The sequence below is a fragment of the Phalangium opilio genome, unplaced genomic scaffold (assembly GCF_054372755.1).
Source record: "Phalangium opilio isolate 3A_F unplaced genomic scaffold, DU_Popi_V2 ptg000009l_1, whole genome shotgun sequence".
Lineage (NCBI taxonomy): Eukaryota > Metazoa > Arthropoda > Arachnida > Opiliones > Phalangiidae > Phalangium > Phalangium opilio.
Window position 1 is genome coordinate 8,640,288 of NW_028324146.1, and position 20,588 is coordinate 8,660,875.

Consider the following 20,588-nt stretch of genomic DNA (forward strand, 5'->3'; position numbering starts at 1 on the left):
TGTTTACGCTGTGCTAATAAAAGTCCCTTCAATCAGAACCATTTTACTTGGTGCTGGGAAGATCTTGAAACATCATGTCACTTGGGATTAATTTTACATTACCACCGTAGGCATACTTCTACTCATTTATACGCTTCTGATTAGTAAAGGTAGAAATCAATTGTTCGATTAAAGGCTATTGAAATTGTCTAGTAATTTTAAACAAGCTGGTTAGTCGGTCTTAAGTGTTACTCCTCATTTTTGGATATTTCCTTGTTTTAGGGGCGAATGTTTGGAAGGCCATATCTCCGTAACAAAATGTTGTACACCCCATGTTCTTTGGTACTTTCCGCTCAGTTTGGTCCCATAAACACGCCCCTTAATTTGTGATGGACTTTTCAGAAACACCCTGTATAGCGAGAAAACCTTGATGCAATTTATTTTCAATACCTAAAGGTGACTCTCTCATTGCTAAGAAAATCTTGATCCGTTCGCACTACAGTGTCTCTCAAAGGATGGGTCGCGACACCTTACTTTGTTGTGAGATTTGAAAACTTTCTAAATTTTTAGTAAAAAAATCCTAAAAACGGTTTAAAGATATAATTGATATTGAAGAGTAATATCTTGGTCTTTACTGGACGCAAGAAGAGATATCTAATTTATTGGGGAGAAGGTATAAATTCGCCACATTTCCAGCTTTATCTCTAGTCCAAACGTAGACGCCTCTAAATTACAACCAGCATCTCCTTGGTTCTTGAAAACTCACGTCAGCGCGACGCGAATGACGAAAATTACGTATTTTCCGACTGAGGAGAGGCGAAATAGCCCGGCCTCCTTTTACGTCCCCCTTGTATTTTGAAATGGGGACTGGGACTATGGCGCGCGATCACTTCGGTATATTATACCTTCTCCCTAATAAACTAGATATCACTTCTTGTTGGACGCACGAGTATTAAGATTATTTAAAAAATGAAAACTAAAAGTATTAGTTAGATTCATCACATCCACTTTTGGATATAATTGGAATATTTTTGTGTGAGGTTTTTGATTATTTTGCTTTATTTTAACAATCTAATGACATTAGAAAATGGTTGTCTGACCAAATTAGATCTCACTCTTAATAGAAAAAAACCGAAATTAAAAATAGGTGAAGCCAGCTTTTAACACTATGGAAAATTGCCCGTCACGTGAGAAAAAGAACTGTTTTATTAATGATTTATTTAATCCAACTTTGACATCAAGAACTACGAATTGCGTGCTACCAAAATGTACTTTCATATTAGCGGTTAAAGTACCTGGACCCGGTCCTGGCCAAAGCATTGACTTCGGTGACCCGGTGTAACTCTCTCTCTAAATCTGCTTGATTTTCTTTTCTTCTAACGGGATTTTGACGGTAGAGTGGAAACGGTCGTTTCCGGCTGGCTAGTCGAGCCTCGTGTCGCTATACTTTATTGCTAGGGCGACTGAACTTTAGGTGATTGGTAGTTGTAGCTGGGACTGCTGGGCGGAGTCAGTAAAAGCTTTTTTTGTCGCCATCGTAATGCGGCTTAAGAAACCTATTCACCAAATCCGGTCTTCATCACATTCCTCCAATTCCGCCGGCGATACGAAACGGAAAGTGCACTTTGGCAACCAATATTGTGACAAGGTCTCGTGTCAGTGAACCTCAAAGTCCCACGGTCCTTCCCAGTACCTGCTTTGCCGGGTACATTGACAAGTGTTGGTGCGCTAAGACGAGCTGGTCGGTCGAAGGCGACCGTTATTGGTTTTCCAATAGTCTTTCTTTTTCATCAAGGACATAAGATTGCAATGTTAAGTCTACGGGAGTATGAGAATTCTCAATGGGTGTAATTGTACAGTACACAGCGCTAAACTTGAACAGGTACGGCTGAAGGTAATGTCACACTCGGCTTTTTCGTGGAAACTCGGATCCTCATTAGTAGTTGGTGTTGCTTTTTTTTTTTTTCATTCGGTAGTTTTGTGGAGCGCAGAACGAATGAGTTACTGATTCGAAAGCGAGTTCGTATAATCAAGGCTGAATTTTTCACTTCGCTGTGTAAGAATGAATTTTATTGCGTTCTTCGTAGTGAAACTTAGGGGTAATAAACTTATGCCGATTCTTATATTTTGAATCCTCCTCGGTTTCAAAGAGCAGAGGGTTGAGACTGTTGCTCATCGTATACCGACTCTAATATTTGAAAATATATATTGAATTATCTCGGCTTAGGTCTAGAAAGTTAAGACCGGCTACCGGCTATTGGTACAATTAAAGCCCTCACTTCGGGATTTTGTGGCAAACTTGCTATAACTCGACGGAAAATCTGAAAATATTTCCCCACCAATAGTATTTTTTCTTTTTGAATTCCTCAACAATCTCTTCTAGAGTTTTAGTAAATGCCATTTTATTGCTGTTTCAAACACGGGAAGCCTAGTTTCTTTCGTGTTTCAAGGAATAAACTTTCTTTAAGAAATATCTCCTTTTGATTTCTTCCCAAATAAACTGGAAATCTCCTGGCATCTCTTGGTATTTCTCGTTACCTGCCATAGAAATGTTTCCTCCGTAATATTTCACTATATTGCTGGCGAAATTCATGGCTTTTATTTGAAACTAATGATTTTCCCATTTCCAATAAGTTTACTGTAACAAAAGAAACGTTTCTGTGTTTGCTACAAAAATGGTCTAGCTCAGACGAGAGTAAACACTAGAGCACTTTTATTTGGAAACCAAACGGCGTGTGATTATGGACTTCTGAATTTATCTGGGTGCACAACCGCGCACCACCCATATTTTGCACTCCATTTTTGTTCTTTATCTATATGAGTAATGAAGGTGTCCCCCCATATCACCCAATCTCATTTGTCCCAATCAGAAGAATTTAACCCAAATCATATATTCCTGATTCACCCAAATGTATTTCTCCCAATTCCCGGAATCCCGTTTGCCACAAAAGGCGATAACACAGGAATTTGACACGAATAACATACCAGTTTTATGAATTCGTATTTGCCATTAAAAAAGCAATATTTTAAAATTATTATATAAGAGACTGTTGATCAGTGTAATTTATTAAATATGGAAGTCGAATGGCTGAAAACTTCGAAAGGAAAATATGCCCCCGTAATTCTGAGTTAGGGTTAGGTAGGTTAGGTTTGGTTAAGTTAGGTTAGTAATATTTTAAAAATCATTTAACTATGGTACGCCTTTTCCAAAATATTGATGGTTAGGTTCATTGACTTCCCAAATAATATGCCTTTTCTAAAACATTACTGTTATGTTCGGTTAGGTTAAGTTAGGTTAGTAATATTTTATAAATCATTTAACAATGTTACGCCTTTTTCAAAATATTGATGTTTAGCTTCATTGACTTTTCAAATAATATGCCTTTTCCAATTCATTACTGTTATGTTAGGTTAGGACGACGTCTCTTCCTCTATGGAGCGGGTATCCCTTATGGAATGAAAAAATAAATAAATAAAACCATCAAATTCTACTCTATTTGAGTCTTTTTTTACCTCTCCGAGTGACGTATGTCACGGAGAGGTATTACACCGGCCGTGTCTGTCTGTGTGTCTGTCACGCCCCACGTGACCGCGTTCGCAGTTTGCGTATCGGAGCAAACGTGTTCCCAATTTCCGGACTGCATTGACAGTTCACGGAAATTTGGGTTTGTCTCTGGCTATTCTACTTGAGTTCCGACACCACCAGCTTTGGTTTTCGTCCACTCGACATGGACACTAGTCTGTACTTGCTAGCTTCCAAGCACAACCATCTTCTGTTCTTCGTCAATTTCACCTTGACACCAGCTTCTATGCACCACCATCTTCTGTTCTTCGTCAATTCCACATTGACACCAGCTTCTATGCACCACCATCTTCTGTTCTTCGTCAATTCCACATTGACACCAGCTTCTATGCACCACCATCTTCTGTTCTTCGTCAATTCCACATTGACACCAGCTTCCATGCACCACCATCTTCAGGTCTTTGTCCATTCCACATGTACGCCAATCAGTCCATTCTGGCTTCTTTTCCTTCGTCATCGTTTGGTTTCAAGATATACGCGGCGATCGGCTAGGGTTACGAGAAACGTCTAGCCTCCCAATGGCAGGGCTTCCACCATCGGTTCACGCGAATGCATTTTTATCTATTATTATAATGGAAACGAATCGTATATATACCCCAAAATTTGAAAAAAGCGGGCAAGAGGGGTACCCTTCACTTTAAACGTCAATATTAGCAAAGTTTCGAAAGATAATAGGAACAACTTTATTTTAAACGATTTAACTATTTTTAAAGTTATTTACTGGCGATTAAAATAATTAATATCATTTATATTTAATTAATTATTTAAGATAAACTTATTTCTATGTAATGACACAAGTGAGGGTTGTTATAGAACGAGTAATGAAGATTGCATCCGAATCGAAACACTACACGCACATCAAAGTTGATATAAAGCGAGTATGATGATAAGATCTCTTACAAAACGATAACATTTCCTTTTTGCAGAATATTAAATGGAAATATTTTAAATATTTTTCGGCATTACGATTCTTTAAGTAGTTGTGTAGCTATACAGCTCTGTTTCATCTTAATATTCCAAGAACATCTTTCGATATCAACATTTCAAATTTGGTGTTTACTTTTTAATTCAGCTTTACTTCATTTATATATAGTGTAATCGCATTTTTTATATTCATTATATAATATGGGTGTTAATTCTTCATCTATCCACAAGTGTTGAAACGATTGGGTCTGTGAAATAAGATACCCTAGATTTAAACTAGTAATGACCTTGTTTCGCCTTCTCTTATAGGAGGTGTTAACGGTTCAGAGTGAGCCGAAAGTTAAATACACCCTTCAGTGATACATTTAGGTCCTCATTAGAATTATTGAGGATACAAAGGAAATTGTTAAAGACCTTGGCAATATTTCGCCAATTTGAACTATGTATTTCCGGTTTTTCTCATTGGCTGGTGGACCTGTGTTTAGAAAGTAAATTCGTCTCGGCTCGGAGAGGTTTATTTTGGTTCCCCAACTTGTTTTATTTTGGGTATGCAATATTGGGTTAATTGGAATAAAAGAACTGGGAATTGGGTGTTTTAAATTGGGTGAAATGGGGGTACCCGTAATGAACGCCTATCCCAAACCCTTCATTACTTTGTCTTTAAAGTTGAACACCAGTTTTGAAGGGAAGTTAGCAAATGGCAGCTGTAAATGTGAACACCTTTCTAACTGAATAATCTCGTAAATTTCAACCGATTTCATAACCTTAAGGGTCCTGTAGACAGACTTTACGGCTTTTTTGCGGCCTAAAAAACTCAAAAACATGCTGACGCGTCTTTTTGCTAATAGTTTTAATGTAATATTATGTAAATATTTTAATTTTGAAATGTTGATATGCTAAGCTTAAAGGATTTTTATTGACGACAATTAACAATCCACAATCTGGCTTTTATAACGTTTCCATAACAACCTGGGCCTATATTTCAGTGGTTCACGATATTAATGCTAACCGATATACTATCTGTTTTTTTTTGGCACTGAGGAGAGGTCGTAGTGAACTAAGTTGTAGGATTGAGATTAATATCTCTTTCAATATATTATAAGAGGTTTCTTATAAAAATATTTAAAATGCAGGTAAATTCAAGGTAGTTGATCAAATTTAGCTTCCACCATTTTTTGGAAAGATCTGATTTCTTAGACGTTTATAGCGTTGTTATAGAAAATTGTGGAATTAATGCTATATAGCGGGTAAAAATTTAAAGCGCGTTTTCCCAAAACCATAAAAAATTTGAAAATGATAAGCATCAAACTTACCATTGCAAAATGTTTTTAGGAAGGTTTACTCACTATGTACACGTTTAAAATAGCGGTTGTTTAAGGAAAATATACTCCTCAAGTAGTATTATATATTATTCCTTGGACGGTGTTGATATCTATTGTATCTGCGTCACCCTCTAAGGGTCGTTACCGCAACTAATTTGCTCGGCGGGATTAGTTTTGAACGCATCTAATACTTATTCATGTTATGTTACTTATGGCGTAACGCTGTCCTATGAGGATTACGTTGAATATTTTATAAGGAAATTCTTCAAGTTTAACTAAAAGGCAAACAGTACTTAATATCATCGGCAAATATTAAAGTACCAAAGATTATTCTGCGATTTAAGTTTTACCTCAAACTTGGAGACGTTTTTTTTATAACCAAAGATGTCTGAAATTTCATTTATAATTTAGTAATATCAGAAAAAATAAACGTTTGACTGGAATATTTTGCTCGTGATGGTTTACCCGCGCTATTTTTGTTGACTAAAATCTTTTAGTCAATTCTCTTTGGTTTAAAAATGGGAATTGAAGGCGAACAAGGCGAATCAAATTAAAATATTTTTCCAATTAAGATGCACGTTTTTTTAACGCCTATGAAAATTGTACTTAACTTTTTTTCCTTTGAAAATTTTTACCGCCAAACTCAGCTTGCATAAGTAGGTCAACGCGCCCCAGTCCTGCGACATTCATGTTTGCGCAATTTTTATGTCAGGTCTTACTAAAACATTATTCAGCTGGATACATGAAAAATACTATGTTTTAAATTATTATATACTATTATCAAACTTTGTTGAAATTCTTAAAACTGATTTCTCTGACCTTTTTTGGCCCATTTTCCAATTCCCCAACTTTTCATGGTTTTCCATGACTTTTGCCAACATTTTCCACTTTAATGAGCGAAAGGATGAGGCAGGTTGGCACATTTGCTTCTTTCGGATTCTTGATCCTTGTCGCGAGGTCATTGAGAGTGGCAGTTACGCCACTCAAAGCATAGTTATTTCCGTTTTGTGGTTCCTTTATTGTTATATGAAGGAATGAAGTTGACTTTTCTGACCTTTGATTGATAAAATAGGCGTATAATGTGAAAATATTTTAATTATTAAATTTTACAGTACTTTAATTTTGTCTTTCAGGTGATCGTTATAGCGTCTTTCCTAGTGGTGAGATTCATGTCAGACGAGTTGATATCAATGACAGTGAAAAGCGATTTCAGTGCCAAACGAGAAATAGACTAACCAATGAAATCGTCACAAGCGAAACCTTCGGACGTATCATTGTCAATGGTAATTATAACATAATATGGATTGAGTGGTCTGATATGTAAGATACGTCATCGGGACACTCAATTAGTTTCAGCCAGAGGTTAACGACTGGGAAGTATAATAACGTAACATTATTGGAAACCCTCCATCGCTGATTCAGAGCTTGTTCATTAGCATTTTGAGCTAAGGACTGATTTACGTGTCAGTGGGAATTAGCTAAACATCAGGTGCGGTGTCGTTATGTAAAACTAGCGTTTCAACTGCCCTTGATTTTGGCATATCTTTGGTTTCAAATTGATGACATAAAGGCAAACGTTGATGACTAATATTTGACTCAAAAAGAACATATTATAAAGATTAATTTCTGTTGGGAAGTTTGATTAGTTCCGACCACCGCACCACCTACGTAACGGCATTTTTGTGTTCTGAGTTAACAAGTGAGTGGTGAGCAATAGGCAATGCGAAGAATTATTTTACGAACCTTGAGCAATAGGTAACTTTCGAAACTTTTTTGCGACTTGGTCAGTGAATGAGTAACTTTCCAAGAATAGGTGTTTTAACAAAGAAATGGGGGTGGAGAGATATATGGTAGAGGATGATGTTAGAGAAACCACTGTTTACCTTGAAACATAACAATTGAACACCTCGATAGACCCGAGAGTTACACAATAATAATCGCGATACTTACTTATATACGGTATACCGTTACTGTCAACCACAAAGGTCAGTTTCATTAAATATTAAAAAAAACCAAATGGGTAATTTTAACCGCTAAAAAATTCCTATTAACTGATTTGATGATGTCTGAGCGAGACTTGCTATCTCGGTTTAAAGAATATTGTAGTGGACCCGCTAATCTCATGTTGGTCACAATGACACTATGAACTAATAGTTCCAAGGTCAAAAGAACACATCTACGTAGTTGATGGGGTTAAATATTCCAAAACTGAATTAATTTTTCTGATTTTGTTTGAGGGGATTGGTTGGGAGGGGGCGAACCCACAACTAATGTTATTTAATGGCGTCTAAGCGTATGGTTCTTAAATTTAAAATGCGAGTGGAAATTTTGGGGTTTTTGGGGCCTTTTTTGGATCCAGAATGGTAAAAGGAATAGAAAACCTTAGAGGCTTATACTTACCGGGATGAAAAACATTAAAGTTTGCTTCTGCTAATATCCTTTACCGTCGAAAATGATGAATTGATTCATCGATTTGTTAGAGCCGGTTAGCAACGTGATGCCTCGAATAACGGACATGAAACGCCAGTTGGAAGTGCGTGAAAATGAGCCCTTGTCGTTACCGTGTGCCGCTCAAGCTCATCCCATTCCCACGTACACGTGGTACCGCAAAGAGGGTTCTCGCCACAAACCAATCAACTTGGGCGACAAGTGGCAGCAGGTCGACGGAAGCCTCATTCTAACGCAACCCTCCGTTCAGGACAGCGGAAAGTACGTCTGCTTCGTCAACAACACCCTCGGATCTGATACTGGATACACAGACTTATTAGTTACAGGTGAAATACCATACTTGAATTCAGTTTATAGCCGGCGTTGCTGATCATAAGGACATTTACTTGCCCCAAATAATAATTATATTATTTATGGTTAAAAATAATTTGGCAAAGTGTGATAAGTTTATACTCTTGAAGATCGTTTGAGGCAGGGACAGAACCAGGAGATTTTAAGAAATTGAAATGAGGTTAGGTTAAGTTCATTAAAAATATTCTTAGAGTCGATTCTTGACACAAATTTTTTGATTCCATTACCATTTGCTTTAAACGAACAGTTGCTTAACTATTAAATAAATGTAAAACTTATGGAATGCATATTTTTACTAGAATTAGCGTTTATTTTTGATAATTTTGAATTTCAGCACCGCTCTCCGTGCGTGTTGAGCCCAAAGAACAAACAGTGGATGTGGGTAGTTCGGCGACGTTTAATTGCACGCACTCGGGATACCCCATATTGGCGGTCGAGTGGTACAAGGACCAGCAGCTTTTACGTGGTCATCCCCGGGTTCGATTCCTCAATCGCCTTTCCATCCAAATCTTATCCGTCCAGAGGGAAGACACGGGAATCTACCAATGCTACGTCACCAATAAAGACGAGTCTGCCCAAGGTGTTGCCCAATTATCTCTAGAAGGTAAAACATTTATCAATTTTTGTGACGTCATTAAGACACTTTCGTTAATTTTTATTATTCAAAACTTAGTCCAGGCTATTATAACTATAAAATTCCTTTTCTTTGAATATATCTGATATTTCCGCATTATTTTGAAAAAGCGACTATAAAATCCTGCTTTACAGTGTTATTTTGTGGAAAAATTATGTGAGAATTCTTCCGCGTATGAGACGACTTTACAAGAAGCACCTGGTGAACCGGCCATCCTTGCTCTCCACTCCCCACAGCTCCACTAACAATTTAAATAGTTTCCTAAATTGTGGAAGTTCTTAAATTTCCTCCCCATAGTTCAATAGACGTTCTAAACATAGGCTAGATTAATTCCAAAATCCACTTAATATATGAGTAATAAATAAAAAGTTTACTATATCTGAAAAACCGAAAAAATCTTATAAATAATAAATTTTATTCTATGAAACAATTCGTAAAGCACCTATTATTTCTATTATTCAAAGATGATTTATTGTTTTTTGCGTTAATTCTCACCCTTGAACAGTTGACGCTCCGAAGCTGATTTCGACTTTCGAATCTGAGAAGGTTCACCCGGGTATTTCACTGTCGCTAAAGTGTTCGGCGTACGGGAACCCCTTGCCCCAAGTGACGTGGATGTTGGACGGCTATCCGATTCCGGACAGCTCTCGCTTCCGAATGGGGGACTATGTTAAAAGCGACGCTACGGTCGTCAGTTACGTCAATATTACAAGCACCAAACCCGAAGATGGCGGATTCTACTCCTGTAAAGCGGCTAATGACGTCGGAACGGTTGAGCACGTGGAGAAACTCAATGTCTTTGGGCCCCCCTTTGTCAGACCTATGAGGAATATGACCGTTCCGGCTGGAACTAACATGAAGATACAGTGTCCGGTTGGAGGTTTTCCGATCGACAGCGTATCTTGGGAAAAAGGTACAATCCAAATTAATTCTAAGTTCTAGCAACAAAGTCGCACAAGAAAATTCATATTTTTCTGGCTGCTATTTGAACGATGGCAGCTTGATCAATTCCAAACGCCATAAAACCGTCCCTGGGATTTAGAGAACAATTAATAAAATAAGTTGCAACATACTGACGTTATTATGGATAAGGTTTCTTCGAATATCTGCCCTTATTTTTAAGATGGCCATGGAGTGCATAAGTCCTTTTTAGTATCAGAAGTGAGATGAGACCAGAAGTACTGAGCTAACCAAATTCTTCACTCGGCGAAAGTGAATATTCTTGATGACACACCAACGGTTGGCCCTCTGGTAGCGGTTTCTGAATTTTCCCTCCAAAACGTGAGACGCTCGTGGCGGTAGACGGCCGAACTAGGTTCAAGCACCCGCGTCCGTGTTGCGCGGCTTTAGGTTGAGGGGAAGGGGGTAGGAAATGTTTTTGGAACTCGACCTATTTTTTTTCTCTCTAGTTTTAGCGCGTGGGAAGCGGCATAAAATCCTCAAATTTGTTTACTAGTGCCAGGATCTACTATCAATGCTAGAGCCCTTCACTTCTAGTCTCATCTCACTTCTGTTAGTATGTATCTACTACTAAATAGTATCGTCCTTACAAAATTTCGCTCGCGGTTTAGGCTAAGCGGTTTAGGCTGAGCGTTGCTTATCAGTTAGTACTAAGTACTTCAATTAAATAGATAAGCAAAGGGAAAAAGAAATAACAGAAAGTAATTAGGCACTGGGTTGTAAATTCTCAAAATACTGTTTAAGACGTACACCAGTCCTCCAAGTCTTGAACGTTTTTTCATCCGCTTCTTTTTTTATTGACCAGTCAGTGTTCTACTTTAGCCTTACCTTATCTTTTTATTTCTCTTTAATGAGAATTGTTTGTTTTTCTTTTCTCAGAAGGGCTTCGTTTGCCTTACAATCACAGACAAAGACCATTTCCAAATGGAACGCTGATTGTTCAGACTGTGGAACAAGTTCATGATGAAGGAAGATACGCTTGCATCGCAAGAAACACCGATGGACAAGTCGCCCAAAATAGTTTACACATCACCGTTACAGGTAACTAAAGCAAGATAACATTCCAAAGCTTTATCGGACTCAACCAACTGCTTAGGTAGAATAAACCCTGCTCAAATGTATTGCAGTTGAGCATTAAACGGCCGGGCAATCATTTTATATTAATTTAGATTTATATTATTAATAATAATAATAATAATGAAAAGAAATTATTAACAAAACATATCAATTACTATTTTATTTTCTGTAATTGGTTGTAAAGATTCTCACTTCAAGGCAGTTTGTAGTGCGATCTGACGCCGCTATAGCTATGATTAAACTGAAAGTTTTCCTGAATGTAGGCGTTCAACTAATAAAAATATCGGCTTCTATTCATGCTGTTGAAATATGGTTATCTGAACATATTTCATACTTCTGCTTTGAATGCATGGGAAACATAATGGGATACTATTGTTCTAAGACAGAATAATTAGAGTTTGTGGACGATAATATTTAAAAATATTCCGCGATTTACTCCAGTGATTTGAAATTTATTTTAAGTTTTATAAATCATTATTTTACTATTGTTAAACTGGACTATAAGATGATAGTTCCTATCTTTGGATTAAAAAAAGTAGTAATAGGGATTTAAGAGATTAAAATTTTAGATTCGTCGATGCTTAACATTGTGTCGTTAGAAGGCCAAACGTTTCAATATCCAGAAATCGCTCACCAGTTGACTCCAAACAAAAATTGATGGTACCCGAGTAAGAAGCGAAATTTTTTTCCTGCTTTTTCAGTCCGTCCTCACATCGAGCCGTTTACATTCCCGAAGTCTCTTCAACAAGGACAACGTTACTCGGTTTTGTGTTCGGTGACCAAAGGCGATCCCCCAATCAAAATGATTTGGACGAAAGACGGCGCTCCTGTGTCGGATCGGAAGACGGGGTCGGACGGCGTGCATTCCATCGCCGTCACCGAGTTCAGCTCCACTTTGGTCTTCGAGTCGTTGCGGCCTGACCATCGTGGCAATTACACTTGCGTCGCCTCCAATTCGGTCGGGACTGCCAGTCATCACGCCACAATGGTAATTCACGGTATGACTTTATGTTTAAACCATGAATGGGATGGCAGTATTCATTTTCATAAGATAAGGGGACTCCTACATTACCCTATAGCAAGGACCTTTTAAACATATTAAGGGATAGCAAACCTTTTTCAATACACGTTTCATGAGCATGTAACTCCAACTTTAAAGTGATCGCTGTTAAAAGCTGTGCTCGAATTAGGGCACGTAAAAACTGTTCTACGACAACTGGGTGAAAGATATTTGAGTGACGACGACTATGGGTGTAAGAAAATGGGGAGCGTGACGATTTGGAGGGCTGAAAATTGAGTGGCGAATAGAATTTTTGTTTAAAAAGTAAAAATTTGTTGAAAAACCAAAACGTTTGGTGAAAGGTAAACCTAACTTGACCATAATGAACCAAACCAAACCTGAACAGAACATGAAATTTTAGCCATCCAAATTTTGTGCTTCATCAATAAACTAGCTATTTTATAACGCAAATTTTGTGCTTCATCAATAAACTAGCTATTTTATAACGCAAATTTTGTGCTTCATCAATAAACTAGCTATTTTATAACGCAAATTTTCTACTCACCAAATTAACGCTCTGTCGGTTTCATTGCCACAAAATTATATATTGTCTCAATTTTCGGACATCGGATTTTCAATTATGGAATTTTTCGCGCTCCCAATTGCCGTCAACCAAAAGTCTTTCACCCAGTTTTCGTGATCCCCTAACAATCTCTGTCCGTATATTTTCGGGACTATGAAGGGTTCTTGAAATTTCACATGCACGTTTCAAAGATAGGAGCACTTGCGAGGACGTAACTTGTTAGGTTTTGCGGATTTTTGTTCTTATGTTTCTAGGCCACCAGAAATATCGTCACTGTTAAAGATAGGTGCGCGGTGGAGGAAATAAAAGTTATCTAGCTCAAGTATCAAATATTTTTGCTGTACATTATTAGTTACGATAGTAACTTATAACCATGATTTTACACCCTAGTTGAGGTGAAACTAATCTTATACTCACTATTGTGTACAAAAACTAGGAACTACGCACAGTTTAGAACAGATCAGATGAAAACTGATATTGAGTAATATAGTGCTGACAGCCAATGAAAAAATAATCCACGTGATAAATATCAGCTCTCTATTTAAATGCTCTTCAGATCTATTCCATCCTTTATATTCAATTTAGCATTGTCAAGGGTATTACTCTTAAATATTACACGTCACAGTGAAAAATACTGCGCGTACACCGAATACCCCGAAGTAATCATTCATATTCCACTCTTTTATAGATATGGCATGTCTATTACAATTGTAAAGAAATTCAATTATATTAATGGTGACGTTAATGATGAAATTGATAATGGTCTTTTAATTTCAGTTCCTCCTCGTTGGAAGTTGGAACCGGAAGCGACGTTCGTAGTGCAAGGATTGACTTTGCTCTTGGATTGCCAGGCTGAAGGGTTTCCACTTCCCAGAATCAGATGGTCCAAGTCTATTGGTGAGTATTTTTTCAGTCTTCTCTCTCTCGGAAAAGAATCTGGGTGCAAAGTATCTCTAATGAGAGGAATGAATATAGATGTGACATTACCCATAACTGTTCCAAAAGGATAGTTTCGGATACCAATTTTTCTTAAAATTGTTTTATGGTTTTGTATAAGATCGAATAGAAGGAGATTTTAAGGATTTTGCCTGAAAACGGAAGAAATGGTAATTCTAGCCACCATAATTTACTATTCCTTGGTTCCTTTTGGCTTGCTTCACCGTCTAGGGATCGCTGTTTCTAATAAATCTAGTTCTTAGCCTTATCGTATGATGGACATCTACGATGTGGGTATTAGTTGTGCAAGGGAGGGATGGATGTGGTGGTGGGGGTGGTATTGGTTCCTTTTACCTCGGTTGGAAAGTGGTAAGGGTGAGTTGAAATTGTTCTTTCTCGTGTTGATAAATTTTTGGGACAGCACTCGATGACAAATCAGCGGTAGCTGTCGTATAGCCGGTATAAGGGAGGGATGTGTAAACCAGAATCATGATTTAGTATCCCGTTAGATTCTAAGAATTCTCTCCAGCCCTTGGGCCACCTTGTGGTCTGCAAATAACCAGTTGGTGTAACGAAAATCATTATACACGGAAACAGCTTATATAATGGAGAGAATTTCACACTTATTGTTGTTTTGCTACTCGTGGTTTTGTTAACATCTATTTTCAATTATGTACTATATACCGTGAATTGTTTACATTGAATTGCTCTTGCGTTTTTCCAAATTGAAACGTCGAGTCTCAATTACACATATTTTACTTCAATTATTTTCAGGAGAGTCTGAGTTCAAAGCCATCAGTAGCAGTTCAAGGGTTCAAGTTTTTGAGAATGGTTCATTGGCACTTCAGAACGCGCAACAGTCGGACGCCGGTTCCTATCTTTGTCAAGCTTCCAACGGAATTGGAACGGGATTGAGCAAAGTAGTTCCAATCGCAGTCAAAGGTAATTAAATACTTTATTTCCATGTTTGACTTAAGTTAACATAGGCCACATTGAACTGTAGTAGAACATTGTTCCATTCTTGGGATTAAGAGTAGTGTTAGGTATTTAAAAGAGTGTGAGGAATTCATGCCTTGCCGCTGAAAATCGGCTTAACAACGGGGCTCTACAATAACGCCCCGTTTGTTCAATAAATGGAGGAGTACAAGATGAGTTGTTCACCAGATGGCTACAAGCAAAAACTTCCAATATTAAACAAATGGGATCTGGCATCCTTCACGCGGTTAACAGTGTGCCCTTTCAATGAAGCCAATTCTCAATGTAATTATGATTACGAATTGAGAATTGGATCACCAGATGGCCCCAACACAAGAACTACTAACATCTAAAAATGGGCGATAACCTCGTAAATAGCGCAAAAGATTTCCTTATTTTTGACAGTCGAGTTAGCCCTCGGTATTTTTGGCTTCATAGACACGAATCCTTTAAGTAAGCCATTACTTCTTAAAGTTCATTTCTCTTGATAAAAGTAGGCTTATTATCCTTAGCAAGTAGAATTATTTTGTAACACATGGTATTCGCGAGCATATAAATATCATCATAGTTTGCCAACAACAACAACTGAAACTTTAATAAGAGCGCAAATAAGATGCATAAATCCGAGCCCAGCTTAACCACAGAGTCATCAGCAGCCGTGAAAGTCGCAACTTGTTAAGAAGTCGCTGCGAGGGATTTGATGGAAAAATTAAAAATTACTTAATTTAATGCCTGTGAGAGACACTGCTCATCTTTTAATATAACATAAACCTGTCATACTCTTCATAAGTATGGGCTTGCTACGAACTGTTGTTTTGATTTTTTTGTTTGTGTGTTCTTTATGAACAGTCAGAATTGGCTACTGAGTTCAGTGAAAAATCTATGGGGAGATTTTGCAAGCAGATGATAATTTCGAGCCATTAGGACTCTTAAGAACGTTCTCTTCTAGATCCGTAACAATTTAGCTTTATGATTAATGCCTAATTAAGCATTGTTCCAAAAAACATCACACAAATAATTTATTCGAGTGAATCCAAGACTATTTAGTGTTTATATTGGCAGTCCTTAGGAGAGAGATCATACAATGATATGCTTCGATTCTATTGCGGTTTGTAATAGAAACGTTGAAACGAAGATGGCGCTACAGCCTTTTTAATTTTATCATTTTCGCGTGGATAATTCCATATAGCAGACCCATACTTAGGCTTTATTAGCTTATGTAAAAATCTTGGTTATGTTGTTGAGCGACATAGTAGCCAAACGGGCGTCCTGTAGACTTATTTGAATAAATGCGGTATTAAATGAGCATTTTTCACGGCGCGTCACTTTTATCTGTTTTCCGGAGTAAACTGGGCTTAAACGATTACCATTATATATCATATATTTGCATGATGCCCTAATCAGTTCCACCCCTCCCAACACCTCAACTCCTCTCACTAGATTATACGCTCGTCTTCACATCCAAATTGACTTAAGTCCAAGAATAATGGTTTTTGCTAAGGCTTAGCTCCACACAGTTTTTCCTGAACAGAAGTTATTTTAGCCATCCTGTTTTCTGCCATGAAAGAGTAGAAAACTATTTCAACTTTCTATTTACAAAGGCAAATAGAAATAATAAAATATGAGACTGAAATGTGGAGGTTAATGAAAATCGTGAGAGTGATGTTTAAGACCTACGCCAAGTCTTGATGCTTTGCGAAATCCACCAATCATCTTCTCTACTTTTTCCAATAAACTTCCCAATAACTAGGCTTTAAGTTATTAATTTATGGAAGGTTTTAGAATATTTTTGCTTCTTGGCGATTAATGTCTTTTAAGGTGGAATTCATAAACGTCGGACGCAACGCAATTTAGTACAGGCGAAGGCAGGGCGTCGCGCGCAAAAGGCAGGACGTTTGCGCACGACGCCCTGCCTTCGCCTGTACTAAATTGCGTTGCGTCCGACGTTTATGAATTCCACCTTTAAGCTGGATTCCCACTCGGCAGAAAACACGACGGAAACTCGGCGTTTAGGGCTCGACGTAAAAAATTTGGCGTCGACCCCGACGGAACTTGGGTTTCGTCGGACAGAATCGCGGTTCTATTTTTTCGGTTGTGTTCGGCGTTACGCCGGTGTCTCAGCCAATGAAATTATCTCACTGACTATGTCATAAATTTCAAGTGCGCACGCATACGCGAGATAGATTTTATAACCGCCATTTTTTTGTGGTTGACCAAGGCTTAGCTTACACATGCCACCAAGAAATAAAAATGAAACTAATGGAAGTTAAAGGAGATTAGATGTTAATAGGAAAGAATTTAGTGAGGAGGCTAGAAAATATCCCTTCTTGTACGATCGAAGCGACAAGGGGACAAAGATAAAAATTCAGAGTGCGAAAGAGATGTTGTGGAAACCACTCAAATCTGCCACGTGACCCAAAAATATCTACCGCCAAACTAAAAATTCAGCCGTAGTGTGAACGGTCTACCGCTGGACGCCGGCGTAAGTTAAAATTTCTATCGTCGGCTGCGTGATTTCGCCGGGTTTTTTTGGTCGAGTGGGAATCTAGCTTTAGCCTGTCATTATTTCGCAGTACAAACCTTGTAATTTTTCCCGCGCTTGTATTTCTCTATTTAGCCGAGTTTCTCTATCTTGAAACTTGCATGAGTACACTTCTAAGGTATATAAGTGTACGATTCACAGACGCAAAGTTTCGTCTAAAATAGAGTTATTCTTCTAGATAAAGCGTATTGTAACTAAAAGTGGTCTTTATTTTGTTTGGGGGTTGTGTTGACAGTGGCGGCGCATTTTGAAAGCAAATACAAGACGGAAAGCGTGAGGAAAGGGCAAAACGCTCGGCTCAAGTGCGAGTCGCTCGGAGATAAGCCCATCGCCATTGCTTGGTTTAAAGATAAGCAGCAGTTCGACCCCGACACCGACCCGAGGTAAGATTTATGTTTATCCTCGAAAGCCCAACACACACACACTAGAGACCTTAAGAAACTAAAATCGTCAGTGTCTACTTAAAAGTTGAGCACCTTAATCGCTCACTAGGAAATGGTTGGAAATAGAATATTTGTTATAATTAGCGTATAAAACTGCAATATTTCAAATTGTATCTCATTGTAAAAGAGAAAAGTAACTGAACAAAATGGGTTGGCGGAGTACCCAAGTATTTTCAGTTTTAAAGAAATTATTTTAAAATTTTAAATGTTTTAAAGAAATAATTATCTTTGGGTTTTTTCTTCGCTATTCCATTTGCCGAAAGTATTTCCTCAAAATATAACATAAGAGTATTGATTATTTATAAAAGAGGGTGTGAGAAAACTGCACTCTCGATACAAAAGCCAGCGATGGAGGAGCTAGGACAGATCAGGATTCTATTTTATCAAAATCATTTGAAATTTCTCAGGACTCAATAGTCGAGGGGGAAGTAGAGAATGAGGATATGTATTTTTCTGGTATATCAAGATCACAATGCTTATTTATAGCAACTGGTGGGTGAATTCAATTAAATTAGTGAATTCCCCAAAGCTCAATATACTTAAGTCGCAAAGATGACTTCTTTACTTGCACTCTTTCGAAATGGCACTAGAATTTTCCCAACAAACTCAATTTCTTAAACTCTCTACCGAAACCCGAAATGGATGGATTACGCAGATACCCTTTAGACGTACGGGGGATCCCTCTTACTTTCTTGGCGTTAAACGTCTGTTAAGGATGAAGATCAGATGCGTGGGCGGTCGCCCGAGGAAGAAAGATTGCAAAATCAAGAACCTTCCCTCAAAAATATCAATCAATAATATTGATATTACATCACTGAATATTTATGATGCCGCATAAGGATTTTTCATGATTTTTTTTAAATCCCCAAATAACCAAAGCTACACGTACAAACTGTATAGAAAGATACGTGTTAAAAAAAGCTAAATCGACGTCAAGGCGAAATCCCACAAGAGTCGCGAGTGCTTTTCGTGTAAAATTGCGGTATACGCATGCGCAAGTTGAGCTCTAGGCCTAGTAGATCATTTATAAAATTCAATACGTTAAACTGTTAAGTTGCTGAATTTCGAAACATTTATTGCGTTCCGATCACATTAGCTCTGTAAGGAAGGTTTTGGTTACATTTCAAAGAAGATGGTCCAGCATTATGTGTATTTAGTATAGGCAGAAGTAAGATGAGACTAGAAGTACTGAGCTAACCAAATTCTTCACTCGGCGAAAGTGAATATTCTTAATAACACACCAACGGTTGGCCCTCTGGTAGCGGTTTCTGAATTTTCCCTCCAAAACGTGAGACGCTCGTGGCGGTAGACGGCCAAACTAGATTCAAGCACCCGCGTCCGTGTTCCGCGGCTTTAGGTTGAGGGGAAGGGGGTAGGAAATTTTTTGGAGCTCGACCAACTTTTTTCTCTCTAGTGTATAGGCGAGATGGTAACTACATAAAATCCTCAAATTTGTTCAATAGTGCCAGGATCTACTACCAATGCTAGAGCTCTTTACTTCTAGTCTCATCTTACTTCTAGTATAGCGTTGGTACTGGTAAATGGGAACGATTTTAAATGCGTATATATTTTCTTTAAAATTTCGTAAGTAATTTTTGGGCTGCTGAATTTTTTTTTTAAAAAGGCGCAATTTGTAGATTGAATATCGAGGATTACGTAAAAAATAGTCCGAATATTGTAGGAATACGTGGATGAAAGATACGGAGCTATATAGACGCCAACTCGGACTCAAATTGATGCCAATTTTAGATGTTCCTTAAAACAATGCCATCGGGAATAAGCTTTAGCAAGAGTTACAATAATCCCACGATAACAACACCTTAGGTAGATCAAGTTCTTCGCTATAAAATTGATTTTAAAATCTCTTGTTGCGATTCGGAATTCGATTTAAAAATAGAGTTGGGAAAAACCAAAGTCAAAATCGCAAAGGTGAACAAGACGTTTCAAGGTTAAATAGAATCCTTTTTAAGCTATTTTACCAAAACATTAAACGTAACAGTGGTGTGAACAACCTACATTTGGATAGCATTAACTTTAAAAATACATCATTGCCCAAAAAAATACATTTCGCGCCTTTATTAAACTTATCAATTTTGCCGTAAGAGGGCCGTAGCTACCACTACTTAATTCTTGGGCTTTAAACCGAGTCGGCTGTTATGCTTGGTACTGCATAAAACATGACTTCTCAACAAAGTATTGAACATTTGGGTATTGTTTTAAACAATTTTATCCTATTTTCACTCATCAAATCTACGTAAACTTTCATCCAGGTGTACGAATTTAGGCCCTAGGGCCTTCTTTATTCATTCCATTTGAATGACTATCATTGATGTTGACATTTGTGCCCAGTATTCAATATTTACGGTGTGAGCGATTGTTCACATTTGGGTTCTCCAAGGGGTTTTAGAAACAGGATATTGTGCAAAATTTAAAAGTGTCAAAAGGCTGAAAACACAGTGAATTGTGTCTAAAGAATCGGATTTCATATCCTGAAAGTTTCAGGTCTCTAACATTAGCGGAACAGTAGTTATTCAAAGATTTGTAAATGTGTTGTAAAGTTGTTTAAGCTGGCCGTTGATTATAAATCAGGACTTTCATTAGAATTAAAAATACAGAAGAGGTTAACTACCCTAGTCATATAATAAAAATTGGCAGAATTTTAAATGTACATTCTATGAATAATAGCAGGAAAGCTTTGCCAGCGACTACTGTGATATAATTCTCCCAGACTCCCAACTCTGTGGTGTTACGCGTGGATTATTTTTAGGGAATTTAAATTAGTAGTCTTGCCGCGTACAATTAATTGAATAGATGAAATGAACCAAACACCA

The 20,588-nt window shown here is 37.7% G+C and overlaps 1 protein-coding gene across 5 annotated transcripts in view; it reads left to right on the plus strand.

Annotated features, from left to right (window-relative positions):
- LOC149713674 (cell adhesion molecule Dscam1-like) overlaps positions 1–20,588 on the plus strand; it is a 216,384-nt gene that overhangs the window by 162,581 nt on the left and 33,215 nt on the right. For all 5 annotated transcript variants that reach the window (XM_089849059.1, XM_089849063.1, XM_089849064.1 and 2 more), the window contains exons 4-12: positions 6,942–7,091; positions 8,289–8,582; positions 8,942–9,211; positions 9,747–10,154; positions 11,081–11,242; positions 11,980–12,276; positions 13,639–13,758; positions 14,572–14,739; positions 17,550–17,697. In XM_089849059.1, coding sequence (XP_089705185.1) covers positions 6,942–7,091; positions 8,289–8,582; positions 8,942–9,211; positions 9,747–10,154; positions 11,081–11,242; positions 11,980–12,276; positions 13,639–13,758; positions 14,572–14,739; positions 17,550–17,697 — 2,017 coding nt within the window. The remainder of the gene's footprint in view (positions 1–6,941; positions 7,092–8,288; positions 8,583–8,941; positions 9,212–9,746; positions 10,155–11,080; positions 11,243–11,979; positions 12,277–13,638; positions 13,759–14,571; positions 14,740–17,549; positions 17,698–20,588) is intronic.